General features: G+C 51.3%; 10 protein-coding genes across 10 annotated transcripts; 5 read left to right on the top strand and 5 right to left on the bottom strand.

Annotated features, from left to right (window-relative positions):
* Nucleotides 1-83: 83 nt before the first annotated feature.
* dbp4 (RNA-dependent ATPase HCA4) lies at nucleotides 84-2,534 on the top strand (the record flags this gene model as incomplete). The annotated part of the gene is made up of 1 exon (XM_056907875.1): nucleotides 84-2,534. The coding sequence occupies one exon, from the start codon at nucleotides 84-86 to the stop codon at nucleotides 2,532-2,534; it is 2,451 nt and encodes an 816-aa protein (XP_056766493.1).
* An 847-nt stretch (nucleotides 2,535-3,381) lies between these two features.
* Nucleotides 3,382-5,256, top strand: N7458_004492 (amino acid permease; the record flags this gene model as incomplete). Its single annotated transcript, XM_056907874.1, has 5 exons — nucleotides 3,382-3,704; nucleotides 3,790-3,991; nucleotides 4,048-4,089; nucleotides 4,146-4,294; nucleotides 4,353-5,256. The coding sequence occupies 5 exons, from the start codon at nucleotides 3,382-3,384 to the stop codon at nucleotides 5,254-5,256; spliced, it is 1,620 nt and encodes a 539-aa protein (XP_056766492.1).
* Nucleotides 5,257-6,073: 817 nt separating this feature from the next.
* Nucleotides 6,074-7,794, bottom strand: sclB (uncharacterized protein; the record flags this gene model as incomplete). Its single annotated transcript, XM_056907873.1, has 2 exons — nucleotides 6,074-7,099; nucleotides 7,168-7,794. The coding sequence occupies 2 exons, from the start codon at nucleotides 7,792-7,794 to the stop codon at nucleotides 6,074-6,076; spliced, it is 1,653 nt and encodes a 550-aa protein (XP_056766491.1).
* A 3,205-nt stretch (nucleotides 7,795-10,999) lies between these two features.
* N7458_004490 (uncharacterized protein) lies at nucleotides 11,000-11,179 on the top strand (the record flags this gene model as incomplete). Its single annotated transcript, XM_056907872.1, has 1 exon — nucleotides 11,000-11,179. One exon carries the CDS (start codon nucleotides 11,000-11,002, stop codon nucleotides 11,177-11,179), a length of 180 nt encoding a protein of 59 aa, XP_056766490.1.
* A 2,087-nt stretch (nucleotides 11,180-13,266) lies between these two features.
* On the bottom strand, nucleotides 13,267-16,095 carry N7458_004489 (ATP-dependent RNA helicase DBP10; the record flags this gene model as incomplete). Its single annotated transcript, XM_056907871.1, has 2 exons — nucleotides 13,267-14,814; nucleotides 14,878-16,095. 2 exons carry the CDS (start codon nucleotides 16,093-16,095, stop codon nucleotides 13,267-13,269), a joined length of 2,766 nt encoding a protein of 921 aa, XP_056766489.1.
* Nucleotides 16,096-16,490: 395 nt separating this feature from the next.
* N7458_004488 (uncharacterized protein) lies at nucleotides 16,491-17,450 on the top strand (the record flags this gene model as incomplete). Its single annotated transcript, XM_056907870.1, has 3 exons — nucleotides 16,491-16,494; nucleotides 16,553-16,650; nucleotides 16,704-17,450. 3 exons carry the CDS (start codon nucleotides 16,491-16,493, stop codon nucleotides 17,448-17,450), a joined length of 849 nt encoding a protein of 282 aa, XP_056766488.1.
* A 298-nt stretch (nucleotides 17,451-17,748) lies between these two features.
* N7458_004487 (MATE family efflux transporter) lies at nucleotides 17,749-19,743 on the bottom strand (the record flags this gene model as incomplete). Its single annotated transcript, XM_056907869.1, has 2 exons — nucleotides 17,749-18,555; nucleotides 18,607-19,743. 2 exons carry the CDS (start codon nucleotides 19,741-19,743, stop codon nucleotides 17,749-17,751), a joined length of 1,944 nt encoding a protein of 647 aa, XP_056766487.1.
* Nucleotides 19,744-20,556: 813 nt separating this feature from the next.
* On the top strand, nucleotides 20,557-21,338 carry N7458_004486 (DUF202 domain-containing protein; the record flags this gene model as incomplete). The annotated part of the gene is made up of 2 exons (XM_056907868.1): nucleotides 20,557-20,654; nucleotides 20,918-21,338. 2 exons carry the CDS (start codon nucleotides 20,557-20,559, stop codon nucleotides 21,336-21,338), a joined length of 519 nt encoding a protein of 172 aa, XP_056766486.1.
* A 315-nt stretch (nucleotides 21,339-21,653) lies between these two features.
* On the bottom strand, nucleotides 21,654-22,665 carry idi1 (isopentenyl-diphosphate delta-isomerase IDI1; the record flags this gene model as incomplete). The annotated part of the gene is made up of 4 exons (XM_056907867.1): nucleotides 21,654-21,889; nucleotides 21,966-22,106; nucleotides 22,150-22,305; nucleotides 22,425-22,665. The coding sequence occupies 4 exons, from the start codon at nucleotides 22,663-22,665 to the stop codon at nucleotides 21,654-21,656; spliced, it is 774 nt and encodes a 257-aa protein (XP_056766485.1).
* Nucleotides 22,666-23,019: 354 nt separating this feature from the next.
* Nucleotides 23,020-24,329, bottom strand: N7458_004484 (TauD/TfdA dioxygenase family protein; the record flags this gene model as incomplete). The annotated part of the gene is made up of 3 exons (XM_056907866.1): nucleotides 23,020-23,206; nucleotides 23,270-23,811; nucleotides 23,886-24,329. 3 exons carry the CDS (start codon nucleotides 24,327-24,329, stop codon nucleotides 23,020-23,022), a joined length of 1,173 nt encoding a protein of 390 aa, XP_056766484.1.
* Nucleotides 24,330-24,500: the final 171 nt, after the last annotated feature.

Genomic DNA, 24,500 nt, shown 5'->3' with positions numbered 1-24,500 from the left:
GGAATAATTTGGAGACTTGAACCAGCGAAGGTTCGCGATAAGAAACTCTCGAACAAAATTCAACACAGTTCCCAAAAATCAATATGGCTCCACCACGGACGTCTCGTGGAAAGGGTCCTAAACAAAAACATGACTCTGGCAGAACTTTGAAACGCAAGCGCGGCGACGACCAGCTATCCTCGCTCGCCCAAAAAGTCGAAGATCTCGACATCAAGACCGCCGTCAAAAACTTCTCCGACCTGCCCCTCTCCGACCCTACGGCGCGTGGCCTCACTGCTTCACATTACAAGGTCCTGACCGACATTCAGTCCCGTGCGATCAGTCATGCCCTCAAGGGTCGCGATATTCTCGGCGCCGCGAAAACCGGTAGCGGCAAAACTCTCGCGTTCCTCGTCCCAGTGCTGGAGAACCTGTACCGCAAGCAATGGACCGAATACGATGGCCTGGGTGCGCTCATCCTCGCCCCAACCCGTGAGCTCGCTATTCAGATCTTCGAAGTGCTCCGCAAGGTGGGCCGATACCATGCGTTCTCCGCTGGACTGGTCATTGGAGGTAAAAGCTTGCGTGAGGAACAAGAAAGATTGGGACGAATGAATATTCTGGTCTGTACGCCAGGACGCATGCTTCAGCATCTGGATCAGACTGCCATGCTGGAGACGAACAACTTGAAGCTCCTGGTGATGGACGAGGCGGACCGGATTTTGGATATGGGTTTTCAGAAGACAGTGGATGCTATTATCGACCATCTCCCCAAGGAGCGGCAAACTATGCTCTTCAGTGCGACGCAGACGAAGAAGGTTGGAGATTTGGCTCGTCTCAGTCTACAAGACCCCGAATACGTTGCCGTTCACGAAACCGCCGCCGCGGCGACCCCCTCAACTCTTCAGCAACACTATACTATTACCCCGCTTGCAACGAAACTCGATGTCCTGTGGAGCTTTATTCGCAGTAACCTGAAGTCTAAGACGGTGGTGTTCTTGTCTTCGGGCAAGCAGGTTCGATTTGTGTACGAGTCTTTCCGACACCTCCAGCCTGGTATCCCTTTGATGCACCTACACGGCAAACAGAAGCAGGGTGGTCGACTTGACATTACCACGAAATTCTCCCAGTCCCAGCATGCCGTTCTCTTTGCGACAGATGTCGCGGCCCGTGGTCTCGATTTTCCTGCGGTCGACTGGGTTATTCAGGTTGACTGCCCCGAAGATAGCGACACCTATATTCACCGAGTCGGAAGAACAGCCCGTTACGAACGAATTGGTCGTGCCGTGATTTTCTTGGATCCTAGTGAGGAGAAGGGCATGCTCAAGCGTCTTGAGCAAAAGAAGGTGCCCATCGAGAAAATCAACATCAAAGCCAACAAGCAGCAGAGTATCAAAAGTCAGCTGCAAAATATGTGTTTCAAGGACCCCGAGCTGAAGTATCTGGGTCAGAAGGCCTTTATCTCTTACGTCAAGTCTATCTACGTGCAAAAGGACAAGGAAACCTTCAACTTGAAGGAGTTGAAACTAGAGGAATTTGCCTCTAGTCTGGGTCTTCCTGGTGCTCCTCGCATCAAGTTCATCAAGGGAGACGACACCAAGGAGCGCAAGAATGCCTCCTGGAGGATGTCTCACCTGACCGACTCCGAGAACGAGTCGGGCGAGGAGGGTGCGGCCAAGAAGGACAAGAAGGATGAGAAGGAAGTGCGAACCCGTTACGACCGGATGTTCGAGCGTCGAAACCAGGACGTGCTGGCTGGGCATTACTCCAAGCTTATCAATGATGATGGCACGATGATAGATAACGGTGCTGCAACGGCCACTGGCGAAGATGCCGACGAGGACGCCGATTTCTTGTCCGTCAAGCGCGTCTTTGCTGCCGGCGACGACAACCTAGGCAAGAGTGATTCATCCGATTTCGAAGATTCCAGCGAGGACGAGAAGGACACCAAGGTGGTGCAGCTGGATGGCAAGAACGAGTTGATCATCGACTCGAAGCGCCGCGAGAAGCTGCTCAAATCGAAGAAAAAGTTGCTCAAGTTCAAGGGCAAGGGTACCCGGCTTGTCTACGACGAGGAGGGCAATGCCCACGAGGTATACGAGATGGAGGACGAGGAGCAATTCAAGGCCCGTGGCGACGCCGATACCCAGCGCGAGCGTTTCTTGACCGAGGAAGCCGAACGCACTCGTGTTGCGGATCTCGAGGACAAGGAGGTCGCCCGCGAGAAGCGTCGCGAGAAGAAGGAGAAGCGGAAGGCCCGCGAGCGTGCCGTTGCCACGGAGGAGGCAGAGGACGACGAAGAGGGCGGTGTTCCTCATGGCCTGCCTTACGTGCCTTTCGAAATTCCCGGGCCCGATTCTGGATCCGAAGCCGAGGAGAAGGAAGAACCATCACGACCCAGCAAGAAGCAGCGCGTTTCTTTTGCAGAGCCCGGCTCCGACAGCGAGGAGAACTCTCGCCAGAAGCGCACCAAGGGCAAGAAGGCTGCTGCTGCCCAGCCCCAGATCGAGACTCTGGCGGATCTGGAGGCGCTGGCCAGTGGATTGCTGGGTTAATTTTGCATGGACCTTACCTACTGGCGTATTCTTGGGCGTCTTCTGCTCTTTTCGTTTTGTTAGATATATTGTCATGTGCTAGCGAAGCCTCTAAAAAGCATTTGTCATGTTTTATTCAGCATGAAGTACATAGTGAAGTCGACAATTTTGTGATCATTGGTACACGTCAGCGCCAGCTCAAGTTCAAGTGAATGTAGACTTTAAGTAGATTTAGGTTTAGTGACTTGAAGAAACTAAGTGTGAGGAAATTAAGAATACCCAATCAGACAGACTTGTTTCAGCCCTGCAGCACCATCTGCCACAGCACACTGAACAGGTTAGCATACAAATTCATGTTTTACCAGTGATTATTCTAGCTGCGGTCACTAAGCTTTTATTCGGAGACCTTCTCCAGGAACGCGATCTAAAAATTCCAGAAAATTGCCGATGAAGTGGAGCCGCTCGAGTTTTTTTCATGTCATCGCCTCCCATTTCGACGACTCACAACGACTCTCAGCGGGCCCCTTCCCGTCCACTCATCGCAGTGTTCGAGCACGCCATCGCAAGAAACACGCTCGACAGACTTCAGATTTTGCTCAGAATGATCTTTCAAAATGGCTTCTCTTCTCTTATCATTTCTTGTTTGCGCTACGCCTGTCATTATTGTGATTGAAGATCTGGGGCAGCCACGTGCAGGTCACGAGATTTAGGGCTTTGGTGAGTCGAGTCAAGTTTTACATTTTGTTTTGCTTGCATTCGACTGCAGAGGAAGGGACGATGGACTGATATTGTATCACAGTGTATTCACGATTTGCGGCCTTCTTCAACTTTGGGAAACTCGACTGCTGTCGGTGGCCTTGTCTGCATCATGGCGGCTCTATCAGACCCCGAGAAGAACCCGTCCGAGTCAAATGTTCAGGATCAGGTCTTTGATGGCTCTGCAAGCCCCTTTGTCAATGCTGACAAGCTAGCCCGTCGCCTCTCTGCCCGCCAGGTACAGATGATCGCCATCGGCGGTACGATCGGTACTGGCTTGTTCCTGGGTACTGGCAGCTCTCTTGCAAAGGGCGGACCCGCATCGACTCTCATCGCCTACGCTATTTGCGGTGCAATTGTCTTCGTCACTATGCTTTGCCTGGGCGAGATGGCTGCTTTTGTGCCCGTTGCTGGGTCTTTTTGCACATATGCGGGGTGAGTGGCGCGATTTACCTGACTCTTTGACCCTGGTGAGACGAGGTTACATTGGATCTGCGATGACTAATCTTCTTTTGGATAGGCGGTTTGTTGATGATGCACTGGGTTTTGCTTTGACTTGGAATTATTGGTTTAATGATGCTGTCTCTACGGCTTCGGATATTATTGCTCTTCAACTTCTTTTGGAGTTTTGGACGGAGAATTTCCCGGGTTGGGCAATTAGCTTGATCTTTTTGGTCGTGGTGATTGCGCTGAATATTCTTTCGGTCCGCGTTTATGGCGAGGTACGATCGGCCCGTCTTAATGGTCTGCGTATTATATACTAACTTGCTGATTCCAGGTCGAATACTGGCTGAGTTTACTCAAAGTAATCACTATTGTTGTATGTTACAAAATTACAGTAGCTTTTGTGTCGGGCCGCGCTAAATAACTAAATAGATCTTTATCATCCTCGGCATTGCTGTTAACTGTGGCGGCAATACTGACCACCAATATATTGGCGGCAAGAACTGGCATATTGGAGATGCACCATTCGTTGGTGGTATTGGTGGATTCGCCTCTGTCTTCGTCACAGCCTCATTTGCCTAGTACGCCTAAGAACCCGTGTACCCCTTCAAAGGAATGGCCCTAACTAACACCCTCCAGTGGCGGCACCGAGTCCATCGCTATTACCGCCGGTGAAACCAAAGACCCGGCTAAGAACATGCCCAAGGTCGTGCGTAACGTCTTCTGGCGTATCCTGCTATTCTACCTGCTTTCCATTCTCATCATCGGTCTCAATGTGCCCTACAACTACCCGGGCCTCTCCGATGGTGACACCCACACTAGCCCGTTCACCATCGTCTTCCAACAGGCTGGCAGCACGGTTGCTGGTAGCTTCATCAACGCGGTTATTATGACTTCCGTCATCTCCGCTGCGAACCACGCCCTCTTTGCTGGATCCCGTTTGCTATATACGCTTGCAGTCGACGGCTACGCTCCTCGATTCTTCGGGCAACTAAACCGCTTCCACGTGCCATGGGTCGCTGTACTGGCTACTTCAGTTATTAGTGGACTTTGCTTCGGCGCGAGCTACATAGGCGCTGGTCAGCTGTGGACTTGGCTGCAGAACATCGTTGGTGTCTCGAACCAGCTATCCTGGATCTGTATCTGTCTTGCTTCTCTCCGCTTCCGAAGCGCGGTGCGCGCTCAGGGTATTGAGCACCTCCTCCCCTTCAAGAACTGGACATATCCATACGGTCCTATCTTTGCAGTGGGTTTGAACGTCGTTTTGGTTCTTGTTCAGGGCTGGAAATGCTTCAGTCCGCACTTCAAGGGTGTCGACTTTGTCTCGTACTATGTTGAGATTGCAATCATGGTCGTCATGTTCTTGGCCTGGAAGTTGATTAAGCGTACCCACTTTGTGCACAGATCTGAGATGGATCTTCGCACAGATCGATATGACGGCGGTGCGGACGATGGTCATTATCGTGAGGAAATTGCCGCGGAGGAGACGAGGAAGGGATTCATTGGCAAGCTTCAGCACTTTGGTCAGTGGTTGTTTTTTTAGTTCGCATTTAAGATACCAGTAATGTCTATTCTTGCATTTTGACATGAAGAATCATTGCTTCATGTGAGCCTACATTGATAATTGTTGAAATGAAACCAACTCTCTAAATTAAGAACAAATGGATTAAAAGTTTGTATTATAGGAAAAGTAGTTTGAATCCTCGAAAATTTTGCACAAACTGTACACTGATGTACAAATGTCCCACCATGACCACGTAACATATCCAGCGTGTCGTCCTGAACATCCCAACATCAATGCATGCCAGATGAATCTAATAAAATGAATGAAAAAATGGAAATGAGAAAAAGCGGTGCTAGATCGCACCGTTCCCACTCCGCGAAACGCCATGCCATGTCTTGAGAAAAACACCATAACTGTAGGGGGAATCGCGAGAAAGAAATGTAAAAAATGAGAAAACCAACAAACATAGGAAATGATCTCGGTGGACAGATCCTGCTGCAAAGATGTCAGTCGGATCCAGTCCAGAGGCACCGAGATTGAGATAAAAGACCACCTGGTTATCTGATATCAAGTCTGGAACCGTGAAACAAGTCTGAGAACAAATATCAAAGTCGAGCATGGACATAACGCAGGCAGAAATCAACACAAACAATTTCCGCAGCTTGATTGCACTCAAATCAACAATGCGCCATGATGAGAATCAGAAAACAGAAAGAAATGGGGTATATCAATCACTTCCCGTAGACCCTGCTACAGGATGGTAGATTATACAGTATAAAACAGCATAATGCAGATGATAGCAAAAATGCAGTTGATCGATGACGAGGTGTGTTTTGTCGGGTGGCGGATCGCACAATCAACCGTTGACCATATCATCCAGAGCCATTCTGCGACGTTTGATTGGTCTAGGCTCTTCATTTTCACTTTCGGTCGTGAGATTAGTAGTTGTTCGCGTTGTTGCGGGCAAAGCATGACTGAGAGTTGATGGCGAGGGAAAGTCTACAGGGCCTAGATGCCGTGGCACTGGATCGAGGGGACCGGTCATGGATGAGGAGCGCTGGTGAGATGGCGAGAGCGAAAATGCCGAGCTGATTGGTCGTTGTAGCTGGGCTGGGGATCTCGGCTCCCTCAAGATGTCTTCATGCCCGGACGAGCTCCAGCTTGTCGGGTACGGGTCGCTCAAGCGATGGGCGTGATGCGGCTGGGGAGGAGGTCCGGGACTAACTGTGGCTTGGTGTATAGGCGGTAGTCGGACCGGTGATTCGAGATACGGTTCACGAGGGCCATGAGGCATCCGAGGATCACTCAAAGGTTGGTGTAGGGTCGCAGTGGGAGCCTCAGTGTAGGGCAAATAGTGTACACCTGGTGAATGATGCTGAGGAGGAGATGTCGGAAGCGGCAAAGCTGGACCCGCGTAAGGTGGGTACCTTCTCTCTATTCCTGGTGGCATCGTTCCTGGTTTGAGAACTGGATTGAATCCACTTGTAATTGGTACGAATGCTGGGGGTGCGTAAGCTGGCGGTCCTGATGAAGAAAATGGTCGTCGTCCCACAGCACCCGGCATCGAAGGAGACTGTCCCATAGGTCTCGTAAGAGGGAAGACAGATGCAGACCATCGCTGTGGTTGGCCGCGTGGCACTCGCATTGCTGCAGCATTTGCTGGTACTGGCTCGCCTATGCCTTGAAGATCCGTCATCGGCCTCAATTCGCGGGATGAGGTTCCTCGATGCATCACTGTTCTTTGCGGGCCTGTCGAAGGCTGGACTTCAGCGGTCATCGTTGTGTTATCAATATGAGCATGGGAGTAGGAGCGGAGAGAAGAATCCTCGGCCTTCAACGGTGGTCGCCCTCGCTTCTTGTGTGTGACATCCACGCATGAAGACTTTGCCCCCATTCATAATTAGTCTTCGATCGGAATTCCTATATAGAAATGTAATAGTATGTACTTACGGCCTTGCCAGCGAGGACACATCTTCGACATGGACGTGCGGGATCGCACCCCAGGTGCTTCTTCTTGCAGTTGACACATGCCGAAGCTACGTGAGCTTTAGTACGTCGTGTTGCTTTCTGTGCAAGTGATCGGTGCGCTGGTCCCGCTATCGATGATTCCATCGCTGAGAGAGGATATGGTGGAGCTCCTGGTAATGGTTGGGATGGGCCGACACCGAATGCTGCCGGCGGTGGCCCGCTAATTTCTGCATATCGTGGAGCCCCAATATGTGCTGGGAGAGGCTCACTGACGGATGACAGAGGCTGTGATAGTGTCGGCCCAGGAATATGGCCACTAGAACCGGTGGTTACCTCGATAACAGTAGCTACTGGTGCAGTAGTTATTGCCGGCGAAGAAACGGACGCATATGCTAAAGTCGGCTTAGGGTTTCCGGCTGTCACTGGGGGCTCTTCGGCCGGCGGCGAGCCAGACATAGATTGACGGGGAAGAGGAGCCCGGGGGCTATACCCTCGAGCATTGGAAGACCAAGACCGATTCAACGAAAGCCGCTCTGGGCCGGAGCTGAACCGTGGCTGTCCGAACTGGGCGGTAGCAAGGCTCGGGGGATGAAGCACGAGTGGTTGCATCGGGTGTCAGGCGGCAAAAGGAAAGGGCCCACAGAGGCAGCAAGAAAAGACAAAATTTCTTTTCTTGAGAGAAGATGATCCAACAAGGACTTATCTTGAACTATAGGGGACCACTGGCTCTGCGTCGGACTGTTGACAGCAGCATATCTGGCAAAGGGATCCCGGGTACAGTGCTAGACTCAAACTAGGCAGGGGTGGGCAGACGGGGATGGGATGGGATGGGGATAGGTGAATGAAGGGAGTAGGCGTGGGATGTAGGAATCAAAATAGGAGGAATATCTTAGGAACAGAAAGGCAAAAGGTATGAAAAGTTATGAACGGGTATAACCAAGAGGGGCAACAGGAAGGAGGCAGGGAAGGATGCAAGAGCTCAGCAGCAAAAGCTCGCAGCGGTGTAGGAGAAAGGAGAAAACGGGCAGACCAGAAACCAATCAGAAAAATAGAAGGAAGAATCAATATAAAAGGCGAATTAAATAGATTCCCCGAAATCGAAAATCAAAAAGGCGTCGATATCCGGGGCGTCATCAAGCTCTCCTCTCATAGCCGGCCGAGGACCACCCGAGCTTATAATCCGTAGACAGAAGAGATCCGCTATTGGAGGAGTCAGAAAATAGACTGCATCGATCAGCGGGAGATTTCCAGATCATGACAGCAGGGTTACTCATAGCCGCGCATGTCTTTCCCCTCCTAGGGCGATTTATTGCAGGATAGCGGTCGATCATCGAGCTAGGATCCAGCTGCAGCAACGCCCCCAGTGTCAAAGCCACCCCCCACGCCTTACTGGTGTCTTGATTCCAAGGCCCACGTTCCGTCCACTTGGGATTGGTAAAGACCCATTCGGGAAGACATACGGCAGGATGAAGAATGATCCTTTAGAGGGAGAAGGAGAAGGGTAGGGGGAAAGATAGAGGGAGAGATGATAGAAACGGTGAACTATACCCTTTAGATGACCGTTCGATCCGAGTGTCGATGGTAATGGTGAGACGCAGCGTAGCCCGGACCTTGTTGTTCCGGTGGAGTGGTGGTATAAGAGGTATACGTATAGTATTTACTCCCGTATATTGCAGATAAATGGTTGGGTATGCCCGGATGTTCCAGATAGCTTTCTACTATCGGCTTTCCTGGCTGCTTCGACGTTGTCTGCTTGGCTGTTCTTCTCCCCTAAAGCTTATAGATTGCTCGACAGGCACGAGGTTCTAAAAGGTAGGAAAGGGAGGTGTAAAAAGAGAAAAAGGTCAACCCAAAACAGCCACAGAAGAAGAGGATCCACGGGAAGAATAATAGTCCTCTTTTCTCTCGCCAAGGATGGAGCAGCACGAACTGCGGGCTCCAGGTTCAAGGACTCCCAGGCTTTAGGCTCATACCGGAATTGGAGAAGACACAGAGGTCAAGTGGGCGGGTCCTGGACCCAGAGTAGTGAAAGTAGTGGTCAGTGCAGACGGAACTAGTAGCTGATAGACTTGATCTCCGTCATGGTAGATCTTTCGGATCATGGGACGGTATTACTGTAAATCTTTCAACTATTTCTTATCCCATTTTTGATTTTCTTTTTTTTTAATGGGCCAAACGTTAGCTGGATCGAAGGGGGAAGAATACTTATGTAGTGACCTCTAGCGTACCGCCTGTCGAGTGGGGATATCCCCATTCATTGTACTGTATTATTCTCATTCAAGCTCTTGGTGGACCTTTTCTGACCCCCTATTCTTCCGAACTGGAAACAAAGTAATGATAATTAAGGGATGTATTGGAGAGTTGGAAGGCGAGGAAGGAAATCGAGGGGACAGGACTGGGTAGGGAGCCCGGAATCCATAGACCGATCTACCTATTCAAGTCTGTGGGTTGGGGAACTACTCGGTCTACTGGCTGGGGTGGCTTGCATTAGACGGCGAGTCGCTGTCAGTGACACCCCTTCCTCTCCGTGGGACTGTTGGACTATTTAGGGTATCGTATATAGAATACCAACAAACTTAATACCCCGGTACGAAATACGGACTAGCTAAGCATCATTATTCTAAGTCTCTTCGGGAAAGAACAGACCAAAACAGCGTACGGAGTATCATAGAGGCGGCTGTAACGAACCAGCCTGTCGAAAGAAAGGGATTGGACTACGCTAGAGACGAAAAAAGGAATACATGCTGCAGTGGCTTTCCTTATTTCATCATTTGCCTGCATGAGTTGAATTTTTTTTTTTTTTTTTTTTGAATTTTTTTTCCATTTATTGTAATATATTTAATTGTTGACGTGGAAGGGAACCCCATTCGATGCCAAATCAGACCCACGAAACAAGGCGAACGATTGACGGATCGACGTCGGGACCCGCCGCCATTGCCAATAGTCAGGCTCGGCAATGAATTGCGCATTCCGTTTGACATGCACAAAGTACATGCTTTTTCCTCGTCATCATGCGAAAGGAGGGGGGGGAGGGGGTGGCCAGTACATCACCCATCATCATGGGATCAGAAGCTGTACGGTATAGAATAACAAATACTGTGCTTTGGGGTCTGTTTAATATCAAGTCCGTGGAATGCAATTCACCACTTGGAGGGGATGAACCATTAATTAGTTTAGCATGGCCCAGTCCTTCTGCTAGCTCGACCAGGGCCAACTATAGCTTTGGCCTTCGAGTTGATTGCTTACTTGGAAGGTTCGTATTATTCCGGCCAGTCGGTCGGGTCCATTATTGATCGAATTGTGAATTTATTGTCTGCCGTATTTCTCTAGTGATCTGTATTGTGATTACTGCTTCATATTATTTGCTCCCCGCTCCCGATCTTAAACTCATTATGTGTTATGCTAGTTTAAGTCTCTTTCCCATTCTGATTTTTGATTTTTGAATTTTATGATTTGAGTTTCCCACCTTATTTGGGCTCCACCGTGTGCTGCTTTGACTCCTAAGTCACTGGATAATTAGGGAGGGCTGAAAGAGGCTACATAAGTAACGGCGGCGACCAGGCCAGCTCCAGCTCCAGCACAAGCATTACCACCGATATCCATGCCGGCAGGACATGCCTGAGCGAGAACCGAAGGTCGAATTGATCAACCGGCACTTTGTTCAATGTCCCTGCATACCCTCGATGTTTGTCTTAGCTGTCTCAGTCTTTAGCTTTAGACTCAAGACCTTACTTGATAGGATGATTACAGTCTATATTCCCTTCATACAGTACTCCGTACTCCCACTCTCTATAGTAGTGCGCACGATGTCATCATGTCATCAGGAAGAATGTATAGTACTGAGCCGTTTCCCAAAAGTGTGCCTAGTGATGTCAAACCAGCCGAGAAGGACGCGGTCGCGAACGCCTCCCATCCCATGGTCGTTATTCTCCGCAGTGGAGATAAGGGGGTTGCCCCCACCAAGGCACTCGATGACCGAGTCGATCCTCCGTGATTATGCGGCGTTGTACAGGAAGGGGTTACTGTTACAATGAAGCTTGACCGGACGGAAGATTTGAAGACTCATTCACGGCGGGAGAAAGGAGAACGAAGTGGTCTCACGGGAGGCCGTAGTTCATCCATGAACCATGGGCCGGAGAGCTGCAGGCAGGGGTTGGAGGGGTTGGAAAGAGGGGGAGAATAAGGGTAAGGAGGAGTGGTACCAAGGTACAAAGTACGCGATACACCGTATGAGAGGAAGGAAAGGGTGAGGGAACGCTTTTCTAGCTTTCTTACTCTTTTTTTTGGTTGTATCTGTCTTCGGGTGTTCGAGTCCAGCCGTCCGCGCTGATTCGATCGGGCAGAGTACAGTAAGGAAATAGTTCGCGAAGGGCAAGTGATACCGATGACGGGGCCCAGCCCCTCGATTCAGGGCGGGATCCTGTCGTGATACCATCCATCACACCTCACACACCCGGGCAAAAGGACTGGCATGGAACCGTAGAATAGTGCGAGAAGAACAAAACGGGAGGCACGGGGGAAGGACGAGGACGGGAATAATCCCCCTCAAGGTCTCCCAATTACCCGTTCTTTTGATCGACTTTATTCTTTATTTTCCGGGAACTCCAAGTCACCAACAGCATTGAGCACCAAGATGTGGCTGCAGCCTCAGCAGCCTTGGTGGGCGATCACCGTCTTCCAGCGCGTGCGCATTGCTCATCCCTGGCATCTTGCTGCCTTTCAGCTGCAGGGAAAATCCAGCTCACGTCATTGGGTAATTGACAGGTGGAAAGGGGCCAATGATACGAATCGGTTGAACGGGGGAGAAGGGATAGGAAGAGGGGGTTGAACGGGCATCTGCCGGGTGCTGCTGAGGGAGCGTAGACATTGGGCACCGATAGACGGAGGATAATCGCCCAAGCTGCAATTGCGGGCGCCTTGGCTTTGAGGGGGTCTGGCCGCCCCAATAGCTCCAGAGGGTGGGCACTGGGGCAGGAGGAGGAGCGAGAGCAGAGCTGGGCATAGCTGTGTGGAACATGCGGCACGCGGAGCAGCAAGGGGTCTGTCACCCCCGTTCATGCACGATCGGCCACTGGGAGTCAATAGTGCGAACCGCTTGGTGGCCCCCGTCCGTGATAGTTGGTTAGTCTGCCCGTTCAGGCTTAGTCATGGCCAGTCAATTCCCCTAGGCCCTTTTTCGAATCCAATGTCAAATGCCCCGTGAGTTTAGTCAGGCAAAGGCACCATGGATTGAAGATAACTAGCTGATCATTGGTCAGTTGCGTCGCGGGACAACTTTCAAAGTCGACGTTAGCGTGAGCAAAGAAGATCCCGTGAATGTGGACACTCGCGATTGTCAATTTCCCAGCGCGGATCCCTGGAATAATTCGCCGACCACCCGTCACGACGGAACTAGTCAATGATAGTGACCAGTTAGTCTTGCGCCAGGAAATCAAGAAGCGGAGATTATTCGGGACTAACGCCTCGTGGGGGTGATGGCCTATCGCCTGTCAGACGAAAAACCCGAGGTTGATCGTCTAGATACTCGACGATCCAACTCACATGTGCGTGATGTGATGACTTGGTCAGAAGCAGGCAGAATCACAGAGGGAAAATCAGGATTAGAGAATCCATCCATTCTAACGGTTCTTCCCAGCGGTCCGAGGCTGAGATCACACTGTGATTGGGCCCTTGGGTGTTCTGTATTGAGCGAGACGAGATAGTATGTCAATATCGTCCGACCAGTTGGGAATTTGGCGTTTATAACACTGGATACGAGTCACGGCCGTTCCACATTGGTGCATGCTAGGCATGTCAGGTACTGCGCTTGGCTAGTACAGACCTATAGCTTGAGATCAGTATCTCTTAGTGTAAAGAGGTAAAGCATGGGTCAAAGACGGGCAGATCATATGATCTTGAAAGTAGAAGTGAAGTGCGCAGAGTAAGAGAGGCAGAGCAGGGTTGAATATGGTTGTGTTCATGATAACAATAATTGGTGTGGTATCTCCAAAGCAGATGGCAGGTATAGACATCATCTTAAGTAAAAATGCAACCTTCTAAACTATGTATACAAGAATGTACCCATCTTTCCCTTGCCCTTTCCTAACGCTTCTTCGAAGGGCGCGCGTTCTTGTCGCGGCGCTTCTGCTGCAGCTTCCGCGCCTTCCGAATATCCTCAGTCGAGCGAATCTCACTCTTTCCGCGCGCCGCAGCACCGCCAACTTGTGATTGCTGACGCTCCCGAGCCGTCTCATTCCTCTTCTTCTGCTTCTCGTAGTCAAACCGCAACGGGTCGGCCCGCTTGGGAGCCTGCTGTTTCTGGTGGCGGAATCGACCACCAGGGCCGTGAGCACCAGGCATGCCCGATCCCGTGGAGAGACCGGGCGTCTCGGCTTCACCCACGCGAGGCAGGTTGCTCATACGCTTGCCCTTCTTCCAGCTCTGGAATCGGCCACTGCGGAAACTGGCGGCGATCTTGGCACCACTCTCACCGCGGACGAGGCGCGTGCCCTTGGATCCATCCTCGTCGTTCTGGCGAGCGACATACTTCTTGTGTCGCTTGTCCCAACGCATGACGGACCGGTTCTCACCAAAGTTCTTTTGACCTTCATCACCATTCAGGTCCATGGTCGCGTTCCGCGACTCGTGTGCGAAGTTGGAGTTGGTACCAGAGTGGACACCGTAGGCCCGATCTTCCGCACTGTTATGGTTCGCGGGTGTGTAGCCCATGAAGTAATCAGGATTCTGGAATGAAGTCGCCGATACCCCGTTTGAGGTGTCGGTCTTTTTGTCCTTCTGGTTGTAGGCGGAGAATGTGACTTCAAGCTCAGACTCGGATGCCTCAGACATGTTGTCTCCAGCTTCATCGGGGATGTTGTCATACTCGGCATCGACGGCATCTTCATCCGGCTGACTGACGCTGATACCCAGTTCGGCCAGCTCAGACTGTTCCTTATTCTGGGCACGGATTTTCTTCTTGTCGACTGTAGCACGGATTCGTTTGATGGTATCGATAGCTTCCCCGCCCTCTTGCTTGCCACCACGTCGATTCTGGACCTCGAATACGGTTTCCGATGGTCGGAAGCCGCCGATGCGAGCAAGCATCTTCTCACGCTCTGCTTCCATCTGACTCTCATCGTCGTTAAACAAGAGATGAATCGTAGACCAGTCTTCGGTGGCGGTGACCTTCTTAGCTCGCTTCGCGCTCTCCAACGATGCAGCATTTCGAGTGCGCATGTAGAGCTTTTCACCGCGAACAGAGACCTGTCGCTGAGAGGCAATATCGACAGCCTCACTAAGAACTTTGTTGACCCATTCGCAACTCTGGGAAAGAGGGTCGCGGGGGATGGTACCGACTACCACATCTTCCGCATAGTTGACTTGAGTCCCAAACTGACGGCCCAAGACCAGCCGTCGACCCAGGAAAAGTTGAAGATCAAGCAGGTATGGCGCATCCGCGTCGCGGACCAGACTGTAACTCCATCCTGTCTGTCCGGCACGGGCGGTACGACCAACACGGTGAACAAAGATCTTTGGTTGAGAAGGGAAGTCGTAGTTGATCACATTGGCGAGGACAGGAATATCAATACCACGAGCAGCCACGTCGGTAACAACAAGAATGTTAGAAATCCCCTTCCTGAAATTTTCAACCTGTGTTGAGGATGTCATTAATTTCAGCGTCATTTGAGGTTTGATATATTGGAATCACTCTACCTGAATCTTTCTTGCCAGTTGGTCAAGACTACCGTAGGCGTAGGATGTGGCAAAGCCGGCTTCAATCAAGAGGGAGTAGAGATAGTCGACGTGGTGTTTCGTCGCAGCAAAAACAATGGTAGAGTGCTCGGTAGGAGACTCCTTGTAGATAGACTTTCCTGAGTGTGGTCTCTTGCGCTTTCTGTTCTTGGGATCTTCGGCTTCCGCCTTGAATCTTTGGGTAACTTCAGTCGGGCCAGTTGGCATTTTAATGACGTTGTGCAGGATATGAAGCAGCGCGCCTTCCTTGTCGGACGATTTGACTGAGAAGAAAGCATTTTGAAGGTCAGGGGAGATTTTGCTCTCGGTATCCAGGCGCACGAGGCTAGGCTCTTGAAGACCAGCACGCGCGAATTCCACAAGTGACTTGGGGAGGGTGGCAGAGAAGAGGAGTGTCTGGCGGTTGGAGGGAAGGCCGTGAAGAATTTCCGTCAATTGCGCAGCAAAACCCATTTCGAAGAGTCGATCAGCCTCGTCGAAACAGACGTAACGGATGCTTGATAGATCGAGGTCCATCTCAACCTTCAAATGCAAGAATCGACCTGGCGTCGCAATCACAATGTCGGGATTACCAGCCATCATGGCAAACTGATCCTCCAAACTATCTCCACCAACGAGCAAGACCGATCTCAAATCCGTTCCACGCCCCATCTCCTTGACGACCTTCAATGTCTGCAGAGCAAGTTCACGCGACGGCGACATGATCAAAGCTCGGGCACCAAAGGTGGCACTGTGACTCTTCAGTTTCTCAATCATGGGAATAACAAACGCGGCAGTCTTTCCCGAACCGGTTCGAGCCATGCCGACGACATCTTTGTCGTCCATAATCACAGGAATTGTCTTGCGCTGGATGGGAGTTGGTACTGAGAATCCTTTCCGGGCGATGGCTTTGAGTAGATTGGCATTGAGACCCATGACCTGGAAACCACCACCTTTCTTCACCGTACGACCCTTGAGATTTGACCCTTTTCGGTTCGCCGATGCCTGTTGTGTCGCAATAAAGGCCGCATCACCATCGTCGTCGGCATTGAGGAAATCAAGGTCTTGCGTGGTATTGGGTTTCTGTCGGGGTGCAGAACTGCCGACATCGACGACGGAATCATCATCATTTTGGAAAAGCGCACTTGTGATGTCGAACTCGTTCTCCGACATAGCCGGAGAAGCTTCGCGACGAGGCATGGTGGTGGATGTGGGCGCACGAATAGCCTCGATGTGATAACGCCGATCAGAAGCGCGGGAAATGACGATTATAACCGTTCAATAGCTTAGTCCATCAACAAAGAGAGGACCAATGAACCCGAATCAACACAGATATAATGCTACCGACCAGCACTAAATCTTATCGAATCTAAGGCTGAAAATCACTCCAAGCAGGTGGTTCACCGACGTCGAGATCAACCATCGAGTTGGCTGCTCGAAAAAAAAAATCGAGGATATCAGCAAGGCGGTGAGCAGCGGATCAACCATGGCCCGCTGCAAACAAAGCAAACATCTCCCCGCGACGCGTCGAAACACGCTCCCAATTGAGTAAAATGATTTCACGACTGCACAAAAGATCATTATAGACTTTCATTATGGGTAAGTTCCCTCATTTCAAACGGATAATTCTCTTGCAAACTCTGACTCTCTCATCCAGACGGAGGCTACAACAACTACAACTCCTACGGTGGAGGCGGCGGAGGCGGCGGTGGCGGCTTCATGCCTGGCGAGATGAACAGCCCTTCTGGCGGAAAGGTAAGAATCGGTTTAGCATTTACCTGTGAGTCAACGGCTAACACATCTTCCAGGGTGGTGACCGTGACAACAAGACGCTCCGGCCCGTGACAGTCAAGCAAATTGTGAACGCATCCCAGCCCTTCCCTGAAGCCAACTACCAAGTCGATGGCGCCGATGTAGCCAGCGTGCTCTTCATCGGCCAGGTACGCAATATCAGCTCCCAAAGCACCAACGTCACATATAAGATCGACGATGGCACCGGCGAGATTGAGGTCAAGAAGTGGGTCGACTCGGGCAGCGCAGACAGCATGGACACAGACGAGGGCAAGGCCCTCGGGAGCGGCAAGAATGAGATCGAGCTGAACGGCTATGCTCGTGTCTCCGGCGCGATCAAGTCGTTTGGTAACAAGCGGTATATCGGTGCGCACAATGTGCTCCCGGTGAAGGATATCAATGAGTTGCACTGTCACATCCTCGAGGCTACTGTGGTACACCTGTTTTTCACCCGCGGTCCTCCCGGCGGTGCGAACGCTGATGCCAAGGGTGCCGCCGCCGGTGGTGATGCGTTGATGGGTGGCGCAGATGACTATGGCGTTGGCCAGAACCGGGCCCTCATGTCCATGTCACCGCTGGCCAAGAAGGTCTACCAGGTGCTGAGGACCGAGCCCCAGGATGATACTGGTCTACACGTGCAGCAAATTGCCGCCAAGATGAACGTTCCAGCCACGGATGTGGCGCGTGCTGGTGAGGAGCTGCTGGGTGCGGGTGTGATTTTCTCCACGTCGGACGAGCAGACCTGGGCCATTCTCGAGTACTAGGCAGACCCCGACTATGACTGACAGGCTTGCATGATCAAAAAGCCCGTCTTCTCTATCAGATTAGAAGCGCTGCGAATTCAAATGATATCATGATTCATCTCTTTACTTTTCACGCGTTATCTGAGGCTCTATCTCGCTCCTATGTACAATCACGTCTGATAGTATGCCGGTAGACAGGCCACACAGTCGTTTCGTCATGTCTTCAAACCTCCAATTCCTCAATCGTAAGCATGGTATCGTGTGTATATCTTTGCAAATCCCCGTCCACCTCCTGCATGCATGAGTTATCACATTTCACTCAGATCGTCTCGTTCCGCAGCTGGGCTTCTTCCACAGATCGTTCCCAGCTAATACGGCTAATAAAGAGAGCCTCAGTGGCAGAAACCAGCAAGAGCGCAATCGCGACACCTGTCCAGAGACCCATGACTCCCCAATTCCACGTGAACGTAGTACCCATACTAATGGGCATAGCGATGACATAGTAACAAAACAGTTGAATATAACCACCGATCTCCTGTCGACCTAGACCGCGGAGAATACCATTGCAATTGGCCGCAAGGGCATCGAAGAGCTGGAATGCGGCGCACAGAGGAAGGACCTCGGCGACGATGTCGATTACTTCAGGGTCGGAACTGAATAGCATGGGAATATAAGATCGAAGGCTCGAGAGAAGGATCATGTTGAACAGGCCGACGATGGTAGCTCCGCAGAAGCTCACCTTGGCCGATGTCTTGGCAGCGCCTACTAGTGTAGCACCGATCAGGTTTGCAACGCGTGTGCTACCAGCGATGGACAGTGGGAAGGGGATCTGCCATGTGATGCTCGAGATTGTGGACAAAATGGATTGGGCAGCGAGTTCAGATGTGCCCAGGTAGCTCGAAGCCAGTGTGAGAACCTCGAAGGCGAGACACTCTGCTTCGACCATGATAAGACCAGGCAAGGCAAGGCGGATCATGGGGCCCCAGTTGTCAAAGGCGCGTCTTGTAAAGCCGCACCAACATTCAGAGCCAACACGGAAGTAGATGTATGTGAACAAGCAAATAGGGAGGAGAGTCTCCGTGATGACAACCGCGATAGGAGCTCCGACAAAACCCCATTGTAGTTTCTGGACATTGTGTGAGTATGGGTCATTCTAGGTTGCAGCTCGTCCACTTACCCAAACGAAAAACCAATTCATGAACGCATTGAGCGGTGCGCAGATGATCAGGACATACAGAGAGGCAGAAAAGACACCTTGGGCCTGCAGGTATCGCTTTCCGCTCTCAAAGCACGCATATCCCGGTAACCCTAGGAGCGCCACCTTCAAGTACAATCCGGCCATTTCAGCCACTCTCTTCTCTGGCACGATCTTGGCCAGAACATGCTCAGAGAAGTACCACAATGTAGCGATAGGAATAGTCACGACCAAAAGGAAATAAATCATGCGAAGCATTTGAAGTCCGACCAGCTTCTTCTTGCCCGACCCATAAGCCTGGGCACAGAGAGTATCCAGACTAGTGGCTAGACCGGAGTATACGGCGTTACCAGTGATGGAGACCGTCATCGAAGCGAGACTGACGGCACCCAGTTCCTCCTTGCCTAGGTGGCCGATCGTGAAGATACTCGCTACGGTGAGCGAGTACTGGAGCAGGAAAGTCACCATCAACGGTGCAGAGTATCTAATGATAACCTCCGTTTCCCGTTTCCACGTCGTGTTGATCAGACCTGCCGTCACGGCTTCTTCCCACTTGCGATCAATCTCCTCTGGCCCCATTTGATTGTCTTTCGCAGGCCCCAACAACGCGGTGGTCTCAGTATCCCGACCATCGGCGCTCCGAACCGTGCCATATTGCTTCGCGGGTCCCTCCTGTGACGAAGAGGCCGATAAGACCCTACTCAGTTTATGTTGCAACCCCTCCGGTTCTTCCGCTGGAATGACTCGGTTATCACTCAACAAATTGCGCTCTTCGGCAATCGCCTGTTGGAGCTCGGCCTCCGTTAGTGGTTGGTAGTCTCCATTTGACGGGAGCACGGTAGCATGATTGACGCTGGTGAAGTAGCTCGGGCGGCGATATGACCCGGTCAGCGAGTGCGGATTGGTCCCCGCATATGTGCTGGATGGGCGTCTACTCGCTGGGCGGACCGTGGACGCCTCGGATGCTTCGTCAGTGCTTGATGTCGAGTCCTCGTCGGCGTAGTGAGCCAGATCGCGAGCAATGGCGGCTTCGGCGATAGGCGAACTGGATTGGAAAGACCGGCTAAACGGGCTATGGTGCTCTGCGGACTCCGCCGAGAGGATATTGCGGGGCGGCATGGCGGATGGCGGATGATAATGAGATGGTGGGTTTGGTGACCTTTACAATACCACCTGCATCATCCGGGGAGAGAGCAGAGGAGAAGGAGAAGAGACAGAGGAGGCTCGCTACGCGGGGAAGAGATTGGAGGTGAATGCGGAAGTTGGAGGCGTGCGGGCAGAAAATACAGAAAAGTGGGGATGCTCCGTTGATTGTAGTTAACTAAGTGATTTTAGGTGCTTGACTAAGATTCACAGATTGACTTAGTCAACGTATCGCTGCCGAATCCACATCGGATATGGGCCCCGAATGCGTACAAGTCCACCACTTATTCTCCTCCAAGGTGAGCTTAGGTCTTTACAATCCGATACAGCGTACACTACTCTCCTTCAAGGAGATTGTAAGATGAGTCAAGGCCTCGTATGCCTCGATGATCGCTGGCGCTGGAGTGGGACCCCAAGCGATAAGACCCACTGGGCCGTGCAGTGCTCACCGTTTTCTTCCAGAGACAAGAAGGGATGGGAAGGACAGCGCTCGCTGTTAGGAAATGCATTGAATGAGAAGAAAGACCCAACTCGAATCACCAACTGCCTTAAAAGACCAGAGTTATCATAATAATCAATCTTATATGACAAGAGTTGTCAAAGTCTATAGATCACCCGCATGCGATGACACCGCCAAATCCGGTCTAGTGCCATCCTCACGTGCTCTATCAGGTGTTCCTGGCAGGGCCCGCTTTCTCCAGATCTCCAGATCTCCAGGTTTCCAGGTCAGGGTCTTCTCTCGGATGTTTGAAAGATATCCAGTCCAGCTCCTGCAGCTTGTCGGACAGCATGGCGCAATCGGTCACGACCAGCGTGGCCTCGTGCGCCCCACGCCGCTATAACCCGCTAATCAACCCAACCCATTCAAGGCCGGCCTTGGTGGAAGAGTAAGTCCAATTTTTAATCCGAATTCCTGCACGCTACCGCCCACAGAACATGTTTTCTTTTTGCCTGTTTGCCTTGTTTTCCTTCGCTCCAGTCCAACCTGGTATAACCTGGTATCTTTTAAGGTTGTTGGCGCATTCCCTGGCGTGATCCGGTGTGATTCATCGAGAAGCCACTAGGCATGTGGCCTGGCCAGATATCTGCACATCCCCGCATTCCATGAGCATAGGTCCCCAGTCCAGAGTCTGATCTAACGACCTTCCAGACACATCGAGGATCAACACCACATCCTCTTTTCCCGCCCTATACTGGGCGCTCTACTTTTCGAAAATACTACCTCCGATGCGCGCGACCACTGCGCCAATGAGCGCACATTCCTCTCCTGGCTACGTCTCTCCATGTATTTATCCATCGTCTCGCTAGCCATCATCATCTCTTTCCATTTCCGCGAGCAGCCCTCGGGTCTAGAGCGGCGCATGGCCTTACCGCTTGGTATCATCTTCTGGCTGTTAAGTCTCACGTGCCTGGCAAATGGATTCTTCAATTATGCCCGCACTGTGATGAAATACAGCCGGAAGGCGGCGCTGGTTCAGAGTGGCTGGAAGACCCAGGTCGTCATGACCGTCATCGGGACAGTCATTCTGGGAAGTTGTATCCTGTTTCTATCGACTGGTCACCAATCGTGACCACTACAGTCTGGAGTATCTTGTGCTTTCAGCTGCTTCATTCTCGGCGTTGGGTCATCAAAGCGTTGCATTGCATTATATCCCCCTATCCAGCAAATAAACAATGAAGATAATATTCTCGATTCATTTTGAAATATCTCCGAAATATTCTACATTATATAGGGAATAGCATGCACGAAGGTAAGGTGGTGCAGATTGAAAACGAGATAAAAGGTATCAGTAGGGGAATGCATGAGGCTGGCCAAAGAAAGGGACAACGATTTCGATGGAAAGATAGGGTGATGGGAATTAAATTGACCCCAATAATTCCTTATCCTACATCCGGCGAATTTGAGTCTCGCCCTTGTACTTGTCCAGGGCGGGGGTGCCCAGGTGGCTCCACCACTCGAACAGCATCGAGTTGCAGATCAGCTTGAACCAGGGCGTGAACTTGAGGCCAGGCTGCTCGAACATGGCTTTCAGCTCATCAGCCGACACGTACTTGGTGTCCCGCACCTCATTCGGGCTGGGCTCCAGGTCGACATCGGCCTGGATAAAGAGAATATAGTCCACTAAAAGACAGGTTCAGTAAGAATGAATCAAACTAAAAGAGCGGCGATTGGAGTCCGCGCGATTGTTATCACATACCCTCGTGCTCTCCCCACTTGCCATCACTGGGAGCCTTGTAGTGAATACGAGTGAAGAACTCGAATTTGTCCAATGGCACTTGCTCTGCCTTGATACCCAGCTCGTGGTTCAACTTGCGCTGCGCCGCACGCTTCACACCCCCTGACAGCTGCATCGAGCTCGGCACCGGTCTCACCGGGAATACCTAGAGGGTGCGAGCAGCAGGTGTTGGTCCACATGTCCGGGAAGGTGATCTTCTCAGTGGCGCGTTGCTGGAGCAGGAGGCGGTTCTTCGAGTCAAAGAGGAAAACGGAAAAGGCACGGTGGAGGAGACCCTTGTCAATGTTGGTCATCAAGTGGCCTGAAGAAATGTTGCGGTCAGCGACCATGTTTTTGATCTATCGGGTATCGGGTTGTTGTCTCCTTTAGCCCCTCTTCAGGAGGGGCAAATCCGGGGAAAGACAAAATGCAAAGACTTACAAGTCTTCTTGCTGGCGCTGCCAATCGGACGGTCATCATTGTCCGTAACAATGCAGACCTCTTCCATCAATCGAACCTGTTCCTCATCGTATCCCACGAGCTCAGAGCTCTGGGCGGCTCCGTTGCTAGTGGCGGAGGGGAGGACATCCCGAGCGAGAGAGGTGTCGACGTCGGGGAAGATAGTGGCAACATTGTCTGCCGTGATCTCCACCGGAGCGGTCACTGTCATCGTAGCACTCATCTTGAACTGGACTTGAGTTTCAATGTGTATGTCGACTGTAAAGCCTCTTCCTCGGAAAGAAGAATGCGGGCGGTGGCCATGGGAGTGTGCTTACCCCAAGGCGGTAGAGATCGGCAGATTGGGCCCGGTCTTTAGCGTCAACAGCCTCTCCTTCATTCGCTGTCGCAGTCTCTATAGCTTTCCGGGTCGCTGTTCTTTCCCATAGACCGGAGAGCATATGTGAAACCTCGGAGATACATGGCCTCTACTCAGGGCTATCTGAACTAGATTCAGATTCCCAGTCCAGTTTCTCTGAAAAAAAATAAAATCCTACTATTCAATCTCAAGCCTGACCTAAAGTATATTCTCAATGGCTCACTTGATCTGTAGCTGGCCAAACTTCTGGAGCTCCTCGATTTCCTCAGGTCCCAACAGTCCCAAGGCTTCTCGTCGAGTGGGCGCATTTGCATCGAAGACGGGCTTCTCTGCTAAAGAGGTCACCCGAGTTCCATGCCTAGGCTGCGAGCCCTCATAATCCCAGCTTGCGTTATGAATGGTAATTCTGTGGATTAATGAGTCTATTGAATAAAAGAAAAGAAGTAGTGTCTGGAAGGGTCCCAAATACCTGTTATCCCACAGTACACTAGTTCGCGGGCTCCATTTGAATCGCACTTGGATGTCAGGATTCTTCTCATACACATCATACAGGTATCCCAAAATCAGATCACTCTCTGCCTTATCCAGACCGACAATCCGACTTGTCATAGCTCGGTTCACCCAGAGTGCCTTCCACCCCGTAGCTGGGTGGACACGTACAATGGGATGTTCGCGTTCAACATATTGTGGCCCGGCTTCGGGATTCCCACGATCGAGATAGGGATGCGCAGAGCGGTAGATGGCGGTCTTCCCATCAATGAACTTGCGGAAAGATGGCGAGAGCTTCTCATATGCAGCGTATCCGCTCGCCCAAAGAGTGTCTCCTCCGACTGTCGGGACAGTATCATTATGGAGATGTGTCACTCCAGCAGGCTGCTTCTCGTGAACGAGATCGGTATGCCACCGAGACGCCCCTCCTGGTCGACGGAAGCTTGCTGGATTCTCTGTTGCTTGGAGTGCAGGCCAAATCACACTCACTCCGGGAACGCCGGGAACCTGAGGCACTTGTGGCTGTGAGAAAGAGCCAAGATCACAAAGTCAGCAAGCGGTATCAATGCTCGTTGCGGCTACAGTGGAACTCATACGTGGACTTCGACCTCGCCAAAGTACTCTCCAAGGGCTTTCTGTTGCTGTGGAGAAATATCCTGATTGCGGAAGAAGACCACGCTTCGCTCTGCGATGAGCAGACCAAGCTCGTCCTTCTGCTGATCTGTCAAGTCTTTGAGCTGAAGACCAACAATTTCTGTGCCAATATGTCGGGTAAGGTGTATCACTTCTTTTGCTTCAGACAGAAGCGCTTTCTTTTCGGGGTCGGCGCGGGTGCCTGGATCTACATGGTCGCGATCCTGATTTCTGATCTTGTAGACATCGTCAAGGTAAAGAGGGCGCGACGGTCTATAAGGATAACCCTCGCTCAGGTCAATTCCTGCTTTTTCCAGGCGAGCTCGCGCAGGCCCAGGAAGACCAAGAGTGTCCTTCTTGGGCGGTGCAACATCTACAATGCGAGGGTCAATAGCAACAGGAGCCATGATGATATTTCCGGTCAGTATCAGACTCTACCTTAACACTAAGAATTTGACACAGGAATTGGTATGTTCGGCTTGGCTTGTAATATTATATATACCGCCTACTTGTTGAATTTCAAGTATATTACCAAACTTGCTTGAGTCGTTGAAGTGTGTCACTTAAGCACCTCATCA

This window comes from Penicillium daleae (genome assembly GCF_028827525.1).
Source record: "Penicillium daleae strain IBT 16125 chromosome Unknown utg000005l_segment0_segment0, whole genome shotgun sequence".
NCBI lineage: Eukaryota > Fungi > Ascomycota > Eurotiomycetes > Eurotiales > Aspergillaceae > Penicillium > Penicillium daleae.
Note: the sequence above shows the minus strand (reverse complement) of the source record. Positions and strands in the feature narration are given on the sequence as shown.